This window comes from Gymnoscopelus microlampas (assembly GCF_963454915.1).
Source record: "Gymnoscopelus microlampas genome assembly, chromosome: 15".
Classification (NCBI taxonomy): Eukaryota; Metazoa; Chordata; class Actinopteri; order Myctophiformes; family Myctophidae; genus Gymnoscopelus; species Gymnoscopelus microlampas.
In genome coordinates this window covers 1730804-1746954 of record NC_139952.1, presented here as the reverse complement: position 1 = coordinate 1746954, position 16151 = coordinate 1730804, and the positions used below count along the sequence as shown (strand labels likewise).

The following is a 16151-nucleotide window of genomic DNA, read 5'->3' as shown; positions in this document are numbered from 1 at the left end:
CGCTCTGATTGGTCAGAACCGTCAACGCTCTGATTGGTCAGACCCGTCAACGCTCTGATTGGTCAGACCCGTCAACGCTCTGATTGGTCAGAGCCGTCCGCTCTGATTGGTCAGACCCGTCAACGCTCTGATTGGTCAGACCCGTCAACACTCTGATGGTCAGGCCCGTCAACGCTCTGATTGGTCAGACCCGTCAACAAAGTGATTGGTCAAGCGATTGCTTCACGTGACACATGGCTATAAACACATTATAAACAAATATCGATGACAAAATGTATCAAAGGCGCCGCTACCTTCACACAGGGTGTGGTTTTTAAATTACTGTTTTGACTGAATCTCTGATCAAACTGTACAAGCAAAGGGCTTTTCGCGTGTATGAGTTCTCATGTGTGTTTTAAGTGGGCCATCTTGACGGAAACTTTGCTTGCAAACTGTACAATTAAAAGGCTTTTCCCCTGTATGAGTCCTCATGTGTTTTGTTAGATTTTCCTTTTGGCCAAAGGCTTTCGCACAAATTGTACAAGCAAAGGGCTTTTCTCCTGTATGAGTTCTCATGTGTGTTTTTAGATTGTTTGAACTAAAAGTTTTTTCACAAACTGTACAAGCAAAGGGCTTTTCCCCTGTATGAGTCCTCATGTGTGTATTTAAAACACTTCTTTGACGAAAGTCTTTACCACAAACTGTACAAAGAAAGGCCTTTACCCCTGTATGAGTCACCATGTGTGATTTTAGACTTTTACTGTGACTGAAACGTTGTTCACACACTGTACAAGCATAGGGCTGTTCGCCTGTATGAGTCCTCATATGCGTTTTTAGATCACTTTTTTGACTACAGCCTTTACCACAAACTGTACAAATGAAAGCCCTTTTTCCTGTATGAATACTTATGTGTCTTTTCAGTAGAGCATTTTGACTAAATCTTTGTTCACAAACTGTACAAGCAAAGGGCTTTTCCCCTGTATGAGTACTCATGTGTGTTTTTAAATGAGCATTTTGACTAAATCTTTTTTCACAAACTGTACAAGTAAAGGGCTTTTCCCCTGAATGAGTCCTCATGTGTGCATTTAGATTACTCATTTCAGAAAAGCCTTTACCACAATTTGTACAAGGGAAGGGCTTTTCCCCTGTATGAGTCAGCATGTGCATTTTCAGACCATTGCTATGACTAAAACTTTGTTCACAAACTGTACAAGGAAATGATTTTTCTCCTGTATGAGTCACCATGTGTCTTTTTAGACGAGACATTTCAGCAAAGCCTTTACCACAAACTATACAAGCACATAGCTTTTCCCCTGTATGAATCTTTGAGTGTCTCTTCAGATGTCCCTTTTGTTTAAACATTTTGCCACACACTGTACAACTATAGCTTTTCTTCCCTGTGTCATTCCTCTTGCAGTGTTTTGATGATTTCAGGTCCTGGGGCAGCTTGTGGCTCACAGACACTATGTTTCCTTCCACATGTTGTGTTTTGTGTGATTTCAGTGTTTTTAAAGCTGAGTGACCTTCCCTGGTTTCCTCCCAGTCATCAATGTCTCCAGTGTCAGATTCAGAACAGTGTGACGAGACGAGCTGGTCATCACTAGTTGGCTGTGATGGTACCCAGTACTCTACATAAGCTTGTGTTTCCATGCGTTGAGTTGAGGTGCTGGCTACAGGCTCTGTCTCTATGTTTGCATCGTCATCTTCACTTTTAACTGCTAGTAATGTCTGTGTTGACTTTTCAGCCTCCTCTGGTCTTTGAAGTGTCTCCTCATGTTCCTCTTTCATCTGTGGAGCTTCTGGTTCCACGTGGATCAGACTGAAGTTCCTCTCCTGCTGTTCAGCGGAAACCTCATCTTTACACACAGGGAGGTGCAGGAAGTCTAGGAATAAGATACAATTAAAAGGTTTTAATTAGAACAATAGTTAACTACCCCTTTAATCTCTGAGATTTAGGAAGGCAAGACAACCCTATTTTGGGGGGTGTGGGGGGAGTTGTGTGGGGTTATGTTGACCAATACACACCATTAGAGTTAAATTGGAGCTTGAAATGTACAAAAAGGTCAATAGTAGTAAATGTACTTTGCGATTGTCAAGCTTTTTTCCAAAATAGAAGATCTACAAGCTCATAGGCTGCACTAGCCCTCCTGCTTTGGTGCCTAGAGGGGCGGGTTTAACATCTCCGGCAAGAGAATGCGTGTGATCCCATTGGTTCACCGATCTGTCCGTCAGCCCCCGCCCCGTCAACACAACATCACGAGCGACGAGCGACGCCCACTGCACTCTGGTTGGTTGGGGAAATGAAACACCTCCTATACCGGGTACACCGACGCACTGGTCCAGGTTTTTATTTTTGAGCAAAACTAAACAATAAAAGCCTGGAGATCGAGGCTAACAAGCTCACAACGCATCACATTATACATCTGTTTTTTTGAATAGTCGAAGTATGACATAGGGGGCTATGTGGTGTGGGAGGTGGTATGGGGTGTGTGTGTGAGGGTGGGAGTCGGCTGTATGTGGTTACTGTAGGTTTTGTATTAATAATACCTGGAAAGTAACACATATCTAAAGCTGTCAAATGCTATAATATTGGTAGAGTAGAATTAACAAAAATGGAAAGTCAAGTAAAAGTACCTAAAAGTGTTCTGTGCATTGTAGGCACTTGTATAGTATTTGAGTAAATGTACTTAGTTACTTTGCAGCACCACTAAGCAATGACTGGCTAGACGTCACCATGGCTAGACATCACCATATGTACTGATTGCTGGAGTGCAGAGGGACATGGGTTGATATTAATGGTCTTAACTCAAAATGTATACATCACACAGCTTAGATCTTTGGATTAAATCGGAGCAGACCCGTGCGAACTTGGTGATATAACAAAATATATCTGTAGTGTAAAAATTGCACGTTCATGGAATGTCAATGTACATCATTTCTTGTGTTATTATTGATTCTGAATTGAATTGTAATAAACATATTAGTCATGTTATCAAGATTGCTTTTTCCATCTGAGAAATATTGCACAAATTAGAGCCTATCTGTCGTTGGACGATGCAAAAACGTTGATCCACGTTTTTGTTTTCTCTCGGCTTGATTACTGTAAAGCACTTTTCTCTGGCCTGCCAAAGCAAACAACTGACAGATTACAACTAGTTCAAAATGTGGCAGCCATAGTTTTAACTAAAACTAAGATGAGAGAACACATTACTCCAGTATTATCACTACTACATTGGCTCCCGGTTGTTTTTAGGATTGATTTAAAAAATATTTGACTTGTTTATAAAACTGTCAATGGTCTGGCACCCTCCTACCTCTATGACCTCCTCCCTAGATATGTTCCAAACCGCCCCCTCAGGTCTTCTAGTGCTGGCCTACTCTAAGTGCCTGAAATGTCATGTAAAAACACGGTGAAGCAGCATTCTGCTTCTAAGGGCCGACGGCTTGGAATAAACTCCCATTACCTAAGACAGGCACCCTCTGTGGAAAGTTTTAAAGCACAGCTCAAAACTTATGTCTTCACTCTTGTTTTTAGTTGATTTTTTCTCTTCTAAATATCTGTGTTGTTCTTCATGTCTTTAATGTTTTGCTCATTGCCTGTTATGTATTGTTTAGCCATTATTTTTAAGCCATTGTTTAATTTTTTTGTCTTTTGTTTTTGTTTTGTGTTTTTTGCTCTGTAAAGCACTTTGAGCTGCATTTATGTCATGAAAGGTGCTATATAAATAACGTTTATTATTAATATTAAGTGTATTATTGTGTCTGGGTAGCTCAGTCGGAAGAGCTCTTGACTCTGAACAACAAGGTCATGGGATCGAATCCTGGCACTAGCAACTCAGCATACGAGCAATCTGGTATGATGAGTTGTTGTGGGGTATATAGCATTGTAACAGGTATAGACTCATGTGTTATTTGCTGTTGCTACCCTTTATATGGCCATTGACAATGTATTGGGCGCTTAAAGTAAAAAAGCAAATTATTATAAAGTAAATTCATTTTAAAGTTTATTTTCTCACCTTTTGTACATATCAAGTATAATAAAATACCTGCCACCAACAAATAATTATGTGGCATATTCATTTGATAATAGCTATGAACATGTGAGTCTGCCTGTTATCACAGACCTCTCTCTGTAGTAGTCAGCAGTAAATAAAACGACATACCTATCCTGTACAACTTTACAACAGGTTGCATCCTTGCACCAAGCAGTCTCTCGGTGTTCCTCAGACAACGTTGAATCTTGATATTGTAGACCTCTCCCTGTGGTGGTCTGTGGAAATCACAGGTAGAAAGACCTTTTACTATCATTCAGCAACGTTACATACAAAAAACCTATATGCGCTCTTTGAAAAAAAAATGTTTTAGTGATTACGCAAGAGAGCGCTCTTCGCCAACCTATGGATGATCTCTTGACTGCGAAAGAATGATCGAAGCAGAAATTACATCCTAAAAGAAAAACACATCTAGCTCGGATTTCTTCTCCCAGGCTGCGTTTTTTGGTGAAAACGAGCCATATAACAACAGAACGGACGATCGCAGTACAAAGGTTTTTGTTCTGGTGGATAGAAGAGACAAAATAAGGTAAAACCGCTGGCAAGGATAAAATCATTGATTCATTCCTGGCAGTCAATGTGTATACACGTGCCAACAACCAATGGTGTGCAGATTTCCTCTTTGGCTGGGAAATTAGGTAGACTAACCACTAGTCACTCTGGCATGTGAAATAAGCCAACTCCTGCTTTTTGTATTTACATACAATAAATAGCTTCTGTTGTCTGCTTGGGAATTCTGCCTAAAGTGCTTCTTTTTAAAAGTGTGCATGCACACTAAAGGTTGGACTCATTTTCCCACCGACCATCATCGGCTAAAATATTGCCGATTGCCGATATATTCACGCGAGAAAATGAATTAACTCGAGAGAAGCGTCCGGCCCCGCCCGGCCCCCATGGTGAAGCCAGGTGGAAGAGAACATTTTAACTGTGGATGTACAGATATAAGAGTTTGTTGCCAAGAAGAACACAAAATCCCCTATTTGGGATCATTTTGGATTTGAGCCAGCCCAAAGACACACCTAAAGCCGTTTGTAGTCTTTGAAAGAGAGTTGTGCCGTCAAAAGATTCCGATACAAAAAAATGTACACAAGCATTTGCAGATTCACCATCCAACAGAGCATTCCAAACTTGCACCGAAAGAAACGGCACTGTCGCCAACAAGTGGAACAACTCAGCTTCACCAGCCCTAAACCCTTAGAGCCTTTGCCAGAAGTGCAAAGTACAAAAAGAATATCCCGAGATGGATACAATGCACAATGGCTGTATCCAAATAGCTCATGCTGTAGAAAAGCAATCATTTAACACACGATCACGATACGATTATATCACTATAAATTGTGATACGATACATATTGCCATATATTGCGATATCACGATATATTGCGATACGATACATATTGCAATATATTGCGATATTCTACAGAATTTACAGTTTTGTTTTTATAGAGCTGAACATGTGAAGTGTACCACCTGGCACCTGCCCTGGGAAGTCTAATAACATGCATGCATTGTACATCACAATCACATTATATATATATTGATAACTCATGGGACAAATTGAGTCAAAACCATTTTGATTTCTTTCAAACTTTCATTTATTGAACGGTATGCAAAATTGCAAATTTGCACTTACTGAAGTACCTGAACAGTGAACACACTGACTGAATGAATCTAGCTGCCAACTTCCAAGCCTGCCATATCAATAACAAAATAAAGTGCACTGCACACTGCCACTGCAGTCATAATCAATACAAAACATTATGTGCACTGCACACTCACTGTCTGCACTAGTCATTAATACAAAAATAAAGTGCACTGCACACACTGCAGTAAATACAAAAATAAAGTGCTCTGTGACTGCACACTGCAGTCATTAATTAATACAAAAAACAATAAAGTGCACTGCACGTGTGCATTCATTGTGCAAAATTCTTATTATTATTATGTTATTCTTATTGTTCTGTTGGTGTCACTATTAAACAGAAACACTGACGGCAACATGGAAATTAAAGTGCATTTAGACTAGTATTCGTCATTTTTAACATAAGTATTCTCGAATCTCACATGTAAATCAAATTTATGTAGAGGGAGAAATAAATGCCACAGGCATATGCATACATATTATATTCTATCACTAAGCGCTAGTAAGCACACACACACACAGAACTTTAAATGTTTAAATGTTTAAAACGTAGTGAAAACAATTTGTGCATTATATGAACGAAATCAATAAAACTGTCACGACAGTGATGACACTGAGGCAGTGAGGTAGTAAGTAATAAGTATGCTATAAAATCAACACATTAAAGCAATGTAACCATGACCATGTAGTAGTGGTCTAACTCAAAAGTTGTTTGCAAGTGTCCATTATACTTTGTTTGATATGAACTCTTGTGGAACTTGCATACAAGTATCCAAGCTTTTAGCTGGGTAACTTTGGGCCTGTTCAATGTGGAAAACCTGAACTCGCAAACACATGGATGGTAGTCATGGTACAATAGCAGGCTTGGCCTACATTTTCATTCAGGAAGAGAATTTCACCAAGATGGGCTGAGGTAAGCAGACTCCTCTGTGCTGTGATTATATCCCCTGTGGTAGAGACTCTCTCTGAGCTGACACTTATACCTGGGATACACATGTACATCTTTGCAAGGTGTAACAAGAGTGGATACTCCCTCTGATGCTCCTTCCACCAGTCCAGTAGACTGAAAGAACGAGCCCAATCGATGGTCTTGAAGGGCGGAGCCAAACCCAGGCGCTGGATTCCAGCGCCTGGGTTTGGAGCACTCTGATCGGTTAGGAGATAACAAGGTCCTAAGACCAGCGTTCCTGCAAGGTTCTCCCAGGCTTTTTTTCTTTTGAAACAAAAAAAAAGGCATGGGTTTCCGAGGCTACCAGTCCAGTGGATTGGCTGCTGCTCCTTCAACTCCTTTAAGTGACATGGGGGGCACCTCCATGTATCTTGCCACCTCCTCTGCTGCCTGGTCCTGTGTGGATTTCAGCTTCTTTGCAGGACCAGTAGCATATGTTTCACCAAGTAGGTCAGCTAGATTGCAGGAACCTCTCTTGATTGGGGCTGCAGCGATGCCATCCTGCACACGCACAGGAGTTTCTTCATTGCCCCCCTCCTCCTCCTCCTCCTCCTCCTCCTCCTCGACCTCCACATCAGCCTCTCCTGTCGCCACTCCAGTCTCTCTCTGCTGAAAAACAGCAACACACACACACACACACACACACACACACACACACACACACACACACACACACACACACACACACACACACACACACACACACACACACACACACACACACACACACACACCATATTAAATTTGTTTTTTTTTATATCTGTGAATTAGTGAATCAGTAACAATTTTGAGCCCCAAAAATTCAATACTGCAACATTATGTAACATGAATGTCAATGTTTTAATAACTAAAAATATTTTTACTATATTCATTTTTTAGGCTTTTTAAAACTTTCACATTTAAATCTTTTACATTTATCTATGTATTTATTTATGCCTTTTAACCATTTTAAAATCAAAATATTTGTATTGCAGTGATGTTGCTAGGTTTTCAATGTAATGGGTCCTGGGATGCAAGGGTGGTCTTTTAGATGGGTCCCAGGGACATTTTATGGGTCCCCAATTACACGTCCCCCCCCTATCGTTTTCTTTGATCTCCAATCTCCATATCTTCTATGCGTGTGTGACTGTGTACATTATATCCTGATGCAGTGGATCTCAACCTTTTCAGGCAGCGACCCCCCAAAATAATCATATTTTAACTGGGGACCCCCCACCCTGAGGAATTAGGAGTTGAGGCACTTAATTTAGTTTGATTCAGTTCCACAGATACATATTGTGAAAATAGCAGATCTAGATCAGTGCGACCCGTTCCTGCTTTTCAAGACCGATACCGATATATATACATATATTAAAAAATCATAAATATATTTTTTCAAATGTATATGATTCTGTAGTATTAGCACACCTTATGGTAAGAAATACTAGTAGTGGGCAACAGGTGGATTTAACATACCTTTGACCAATAGAATACATTTAATCATAGAACCTTTTAATCATTATTATTATTTTATTTTGTATTATTTATGAATGTAGAATTTATTTTTACTATTCATTGTGTAGACTGAAAACACTGGCTTACAGTGGAAGTATTGGCAAATAAAGAAATAGGAATTCAAGAAATAATGAAGACAAATACTGACAATGCCTATGAACATTGGCTTGCAGTTATTGCACATAGTCAACATGCAATAATACTATTAGGCTTGTCATTGAGAAAGGAAAATAAAGTTGTCTTTTTGAGGAGAAGTGGAACCTTATAAGTCACTTTAAGTTTAGCATGAGGGAGAGGGTCTACCCTCTTCAGGGAATTAATTGTTATGATATCTCTAAGCTACAGAAAACATCCAGTTGCCTATTAAACATACACAAGACACAGACGATATACAACCGGTTACTTACAGCTGCCATTAATTAGTGCTTGCCTTTTGTTTGCCTTTGTGGTCAAATCAGGGTCAAATGCATAGGATCAACGAGCCATCGTTAACCTGCTAATGTTACACAGCTGATTGGCAACATGCGTTAATCCACCACTCACTCTGATCTCCAAGCAAGTGGGAGAACACTCTAAAATCGGGGATTTTACTTTGGCTGGTCAATTTAAGATGACAACAGCAACAAAGATTAGTAGTAGACCTGTATGTATGATGATCAGTTATTATTCCAGACAGTGGTCTATCCAAGACGTTTTAACACGTTTAAGAGCAGGTCCTCATGCCGTCTCTCTCTCTCTCTCTCTGTGTGAGTAGCGTAGACTAACAGCGAGGGGCTGTGCTGCTGCTTCTGCCACACAACGCCGTTTAACCGAGTTATACTTCTCCAGTACAACGGTGTCTAACCGGAGAGTTATACTTCTCCACCAACGGTGCCTAACCGAGAGAGTCCATGTAGATCACAGCTGACAAATATTATATATTATCGGAGCTAATCGGAGCTGCGTCCCATGGACGCACTAGAGTTGTCATGAATGCGTCCTTTCGCAATATGGTGCGTCAGCGACGCAGGACGCAGGCCTACGAGCATCTCTGGTATTGATGATTGTATTGGACTAACTTTCACCTTGTTTCTATGTCAAGTGAAAATGGTAGTTATTTTTAGATAAATGTTGTATTGACTACAAACTTTTTACAAAGCAGTCCGTTTAATAGCATACAGTAGCTAGTTAGCTTTCGTAGCTTTAACTTAGCCGCAATGCGTCCTGGCTCCTTGCAACTTATGTGATGACTCTCTCATTGATGTCATGGCGTTCATCATCAGAAAGGAAGGGCATGGCCTTAAACCTTGGATCGATAGCTGAGGCCATGTAGAGACTCTCCTTCTGCTGGTCCTGGTACCTCTTCTGAAGATCCGTGCATATGGCAGATTTGATAGCCCTTGTCAAGGCAGAATCAGTGGGGTTCACTCGTACATCATGAAACAGCTGTGCATGGAGGGGTGCCAGAACTGATAGTGTTGGGCTTTTCTCCGCTGACATGATAAGTGTAGCTACCTTCATGGGCTTCATAGCGGCAACAATTTCTTCCGCAGATGTTACGTCTGACTCACTGAGGGTGCAGATGTCCTTCTCACTCTTCCTAACCTCTGCTGAGAGGAGGGCTGCTGCTCCAGTTAATGCTCTAGCATGTCGTGGGCACTGTTCCATCTGGTAGCAACGTCTATACTGTCCTCTCTATTGTGAGTCAACAACAGTTCGACAGTTAGCGAACAATAAAGCAGTTTGACAGTTAGCGAACAATAAAGCTTCAAGCCAGTCCAGTGTTTTGTCTTAAAGTAGCTATTACTTTGAATATTTTGTAAAAAGACATATGTTGACCAAGGCTGAAGAATGTTTGTGGTCTGCAGCCAAACTGAACTGCTTTTTGCTTTGCTGCTAGTATGCAAGCTGAACCTAATAGGGTCTATTGGCACTAATTTCCACTCTGTGCTACACATAAACCCAGTGCTATACATAATACGTCCAGCAGAAGGTGTAGTTTTCTAAACAAAATAAATGGGGTTCAGTACAACGTCAGTCAGCAGCTTGTGGTCGTCCAGATCGAGCAGATCTTGTTTTTGCTTCAAAACATTGGTGGCGTTGGTGCTGCGTCTGAAAAAGCTTGTTATACGTCTCACTCTCCCCGGAAAGCATGCAACTGTTGGGAGCTTCAGTGCGCACTGTGCAGCTAGATTCAGGGTGTGAATCTGCGCTGGGTTGGTCATGTTGGACGCATTATCTGTGACGATGACTGGGTCCTTTTCTTCTATGCCCCATTCATTGCTTCTTTAAGTAACTCAGAGATGTTCAGGCTGGTATGTCTCTCGACCATTACCCTCGTCTTCAAAACGAGTGAAATCAGCTTCCAGTCCTGGGAGAAGTGGTGGGACGCAATCGTAACATACGTTTAGACGGCTTGTGATGTCCACCCGTCAGACGTTAAGGCCACTCTCTCTGCAGAGCTCAGAGATGTCTATACTTTAATCTTCACCTCATTGTACATGTTAGGCACGTTAAGGTCGGGATCGCATAGCGGGGATCCAAAGTGTTCACCATGAGCCTGAATCCGCGGTTTTCAACGACACTGTAAGGCCGCAGATCTTGACAAATGAAATGCACAATCGACTCGGTAATCTTCTGTGCACGAAAGCAGCCAGATGGAAGCAGGTTGGATCCATCCAGCGTAGTCTGCTTTGGATCCACCACACGTTTCGGTGGCTGCAGTGGCTGTGTTAATGTATCAGAGTGGCGTCGTTTTAAGTGAGATCTCAAGTTGGTCGTGTTTCCTGAATATTTCACCGTAGAATTACAAAGCTTGCAGACCGCATTACTTTTGTCCAAGTCCTTGCTTCCTCCTTTTTCTTTGAACCCAAAGTGCACCCAAACATCAGCTTTAAAAGCTGAAGGCGCTGCGCTAATGTTGTTGTTCTCGTTCGCCGCCATGTTGTCTTTGTCTCCTACTGATGACGATAATGATGAAGAGTCCTCACTGAATGGGAAGGAGAACTAGTGAGTGCGACATCTAGAGGCAGTGGAGTGTCAGGAGTCAGGACTGCACTTTGGTTTCTATGCATGGAAACTATATAACAAACAAACAAATTGGCTGCTATAACAACATGGAACAGGCTTTCTTTCCCCCTTCGGTTGAAAAATCATGAACATTTGGGAAAATCTTTGAATATATATATTTTTTTTCTCCAAAAAGTATCGCGATACGGCGGCCTGGAGTATCGATACAGTATCGGGAAATAAAATATCGCGATATATCGCCATATAGACAATATTGCCCATCCTTAGTGCCAAGGACGTAGATCTACGTCATCTCAAATCCAACCGTCTGGTGCCATAAACGTAGATCTACGGCTTTTTTTTTTAAAAAGAGGGAGGATTCCACAAGAGGGCGCTCTAACGCAACTTAGGAATGATCCCTCGACTCTGCTAGAACGAATCGACGGATGTGACGTCATCCCAAAAAAATATCACTTCCGTCCATTCCTATGTTAGGATTTGTTGAAAAACACTCCTAAATCAGATTTTTTTTTTATGGTGAAAACCAGCCGTTTTCAACAGGCTATCGCTCCAAAATGGCCGATCACGGTAGAAATGTTATTGTTAAAGTGGATAGACGGGTTTTTACATCAGCGTGCACGTTGTGTCTTCTGCGGCTGTCCAAAGATCGTCAAAACATGGTAAAAAACGCTGGCACTCTGATGATGATTTGGATGCATAGTAACCTGCACTCAATGTGTTAAGGAGTTACTCCAAACATGTCTACAGGTAGCTCATACTAGCAGTGTGAGCTACCTGGGCTGGGTGGCAGCAGACTTTTCGAGCTGACAACGGATGTGTGGTTAGCTACCAACATGGTCCCCTACACGGGTCTCACAGCTCATTACATTACGCCAACTTGGGGTCTGGAAGCAAAAATGTCGACATGCGTCCCCGATGACCACACAGCTGATGTCCTAGCAGAAGAACTGCAAGAATGCGTTCAAGCATGGGGGATCACGAGGGGAAAAGTGGCATGTGTTACCACAGACAACGGTGCCAACATTGTTAATGCTATCAGGAAACTTGAGTGACCATGGCTCAACCTAAATAACCAGGGAAGATTCAATTCATAGCTGCATATGCTATACCCTAGTCTATGGTCACTACGGTTATCAGTGAACTGGGCACTAAAACACAATAATATACAGAAAGATAGAGCCCAGTTTTCCCAAAAGACAACTAAGATCTTCTCTTATGGGGCAGTTTGAGGATGTCTTTTTTTGTCCCACGATTTTGTAACCTTTTTTTCACCCGGTGCCAATTTTCTAAGTGATCCTGGGCGCTACACTCGCCTCACCAGCCTAGGGAGCCCAGGGCCGAGCTCATGCCTCCTTCAAAGCATGAGAGACAACTTAGAGAGCCTTCTTATCACCTGACAGGGGGGAGGTTCCCCGGTAGGACGTAGCGCGTGGAAGGAACACGTTAATCCAACCAGTTCCCTTCCCCTCCATCAGGCGCCCCGGCTGTCATGGGGGAGGCAGTATAGCGCCCAGGATTACTACATGTTTTTGTGAGAGTATTAACTACCCTAGGAGACACGGGGAGAACATGCAAACCCAAACAGAGTAGGCCCTTTCTCCAACCCCACCTAGGGTATGGGCGCTGATGACGTGGAAGAGAGGACACGCCCCCAGTGATAATCGAACCCAGGACCTTCTAGCTGTGAGGAGACAGCGCTACCGACTGCGCCACCGTGCCCCAGTTTGAGGATGTTGATCCTCATGACCAAGGCTGAGAAGTCAGAGGACTTCCCTCACGTGAAACGCAGTGGTGTAAAGTAACTAAGTACATTTACTTAAGTACTGTAGCAAGTACAATTTTGAGGTATTTGTACATTACTTGAGTATGTCCAATACTTTCACTGCATCTCAGATCCAAATATTGTACTTTTACTCCACTACATTTATTTGAAAACTTTAGTTTCTAGTTACTTTGTAGATTTAGATTATTATCACAAAACCTGGAACAAAGGGATTCTAAGCAACTTCAGAGATCAAAAAAAAAAAAAAACTTACTACATGGCATGACATTCCTTGAGTTTTTATCTACTTATATAAACGAGGATTGACTTCCGCCTTGCCGCTGACGCCATACCCACAGCACTGATTTTGACTAAACACAACAACTACACACCACGTCACGCCAACACAGTAGCGACAACGTGCGCGCTGAATTTACGTGGGTATTAGGCAACGTCACATTGCTCACTACACATTTTCCACGTCGCAACATAATTAATTCCACTCACCACATTACGGCCACAACGGAAGAGGAAACAGTTTCGTACCGTTTACCGTGCGCACCACCGACACCGAACGCCGACGGGCACAGCCGAAACAACACGAAGCGGCCGCCATTTAAATCTCCACATCTCTGCATCGCCAGAACAACACCACAAGCGCGTCCTTCGCTTCAACCCCCCCCTCTAGCTTACCTTTTTGATGACCCAGGCCGTTGCTTTCACTTCAGTCATGTCTGTATCACAATATGTCCGTCATTCACGTGCCATGTACATCCCAAACACAAAAAAAAACACGCAGCCGACTTTGTCATGTCCCCACAACAAGTACACAGTCAACACACACTCGCTATCTGCGTTGCCACGTTGCCAAAAGAAGACAAGCACAAAACACAAGAAAATATCAGTGTTGCCACATTTGCGCCAGAAAAAAGCAACCACCTTAATGAAAAAAAAAGAACAGGCGAAGGGGTCCGCCATGTTCCACGGGGGTCCGCGGGGGTACCAACACTCCCAGGGTCCGCGGACCCCCAGGAGAAAAAATATATATATATCTTTTTTTTATTTTATTTCTTTTACTTTTCTTTAGGAAATTTTTATCCCACCATTTTGGTACCCCGTGCGCGGGGCCCCGTGCACGGCTAGCGGGCCGGCCGCCCTACTCTAGTTAGTTTAAAAGAGCCAAAAAAGGCTAAAAAAACATTTCCTATACAAACGTTTCCTACTTTTTGGTAAATTAAAATGTACACGGTGTCCACGTGCATACCATGCCCGCAAGACGTCATTAAAATACCGTCCTGCTGGGAAAAAATCCCCAATACACCCCTGCTCTCGTGGCCTATAGTCGCTTCTTTTGGGCTTGTTTTCATAGACCTGGTTGCTTATTCCTCTCGCACAATCTGGCAACACTGCTCACATTGGCTTTGAAGAGGAGCAGATCTACAAGCTCTCAACATGTCATGCTGCAAAGCATTGTGGGCTTGTAGATCCGTCTATTTTGATTTTTTTTAAAAGAAATATATAGTTTAAAAACTAAACCAAAATACAAATAGTCTTTATTTTTTCACATTCAAATCCTGTGCCATCGAAGAAAGCTTCGAAGCTCCAATCTATTTGGGTCAGCTCCAAATACGTTTTTAAATGGCCTTCCCCATTCTATAAATATAAAATAGAGACAAACACTAATGGCCACATTATAGTGTTTTCTTATTTTGTGTTTTATGATAAACAACCAATCAAACTAATGGTTCTATGATTACACGTATTCCATCTCATCAATATGAGTGAATTTTTTACACAGACAATAACTTTAATAATTTACTTGTCAGAAGGCCACGTGCCTCAAAAACGTAATGTCAAGCACGCACACACACCCACCCACACACGGTCATAACTGTAACGTGTGTCTTTGCTAGCCTTCCTCTTACGTACCAATGTACTATTATCATTGATGTGATATTTAGGCAGTATAAATGCACGTGTTAAATGTAGGTCCTAATGAGTTGGTAGTGTAAGATCTTCTACACCAGTGGTTCTCAAACTTTTTCGTGTCAAGGACCCCCAAATTGACACTTATTAGCCTGCGGACCCCCATTTGAAAAGATATGCCAGGGACACCCATAAGAGAAGACTTTTATGGCTCTTGCAGTGATTTTCAACCATTTTAATTTCAAGGAGCCCCCAGTTTGACATGCATTAGGCTACGGACCCCATATAATGGCATTTCTATCTCTGGGACCCCAATTTATATAGTAAAATCAATGTTAATTTAACTCTGAGAGTGTACAAATGGAACCAATTGGTTCCATTTGTACACTTTCAGTCAGAGTTACAGACCCATGAGGGTCCATTTGGTTCCTAACTATCCATCATTTAGCTGGGGAACACAGAAGTGTTTTAATGCCGTCTGCGGCCGATTCTGTCGGAAGTTCCCAATGGGCGGTAGTGACGGGTAGTGAGGGGGCGCATCCGGTGAAACCCGGAATTACACTAATGTAAACAGGAAGTAAACGAGGGTGAAAAAATGGCGTTCGGCCACAGACGGCATTAAAACACTTCTTTATTGAAATATATGGATTATTACATTAAACTACTACCGCGTAGAAGTAGTTAACATTTGGGGCTTTGGGGTAAGCACCTTTATTTTCAATGTGTACACGTTTGGAGTATCTGAGGGGCATAGTGCAGAAAGTCCATGTCTCCATGGGGCGTGAACCCTACAACTCTCGTAGATTGAAAACGTCAGAATCATAAATACGTCTACGAGGGTTGTATACTACAGCTACTAGCACAGTATAGGTGAAGCTCCGTATTTCATGAACACATGTCAAATATAAAGTGTTTACCTTCAAGCCACGGATGTTATCCGTCGAAGAGGAAGTCGAAGAGGAAGTCTGTGTTGTTTAATATTCCCCTGTTGTTCAATGAAAAGCCGTTTCTCATCCCGTGTGGATGTTTTGTTGCCATGAAAAGCTACACCACGTTACTTCCTGGTCAACGTGTTTGACGCATGCGCAGTAAAGGGTTCCAACGGTTGGAGGTTATGCTCTTCGCCCTCTGGTGGAGGAGGTGTGTAACTGTCACTACAGACAGACAGACAGACAGACAGACAGACAGACAGACAGACAGACAGACAGACAGACAGACAGGCAGGCAGGCAGGCAGGCAGACAGACAGACGGGTGGGCAGACAGGCAGGCAGACGGGTGGGCAGGCAGGCAGGCAGGCAAATTCAGTAAAAGTATCAATACCATCATGTAAGACATTA

At 42.2% G+C, this 16151-nt stretch overlaps 1 protein-coding gene across 1 annotated transcript; it reads right to left on the bottom strand.

Annotated features, from left to right (window-relative positions):
* Nucleotides 1–315: 315 nt before the first annotated feature.
* On the bottom strand, nt 316–15863 carry LOC311061306 (uncharacterized protein). The gene is made up of 3 exons (XM_084079887.1): nt 15731–15863; nt 4143–4249; nt 316–1862 (listed from the first exon to the last, which is right to left on the bottom strand). The coding sequence occupies exons 2-3, from the start codon at nt 4171–4173 to the stop codon at nt 343–345; spliced, it is 1551 nt and encodes a 516-aa protein (XP_083936013.1). The 5' UTR covers nt 4174–4249; nt 15731–15863; the 3' UTR covers nt 316–342.
* Between the last annotated feature and the right edge of the window lie 288 nt (nt 15864–16151).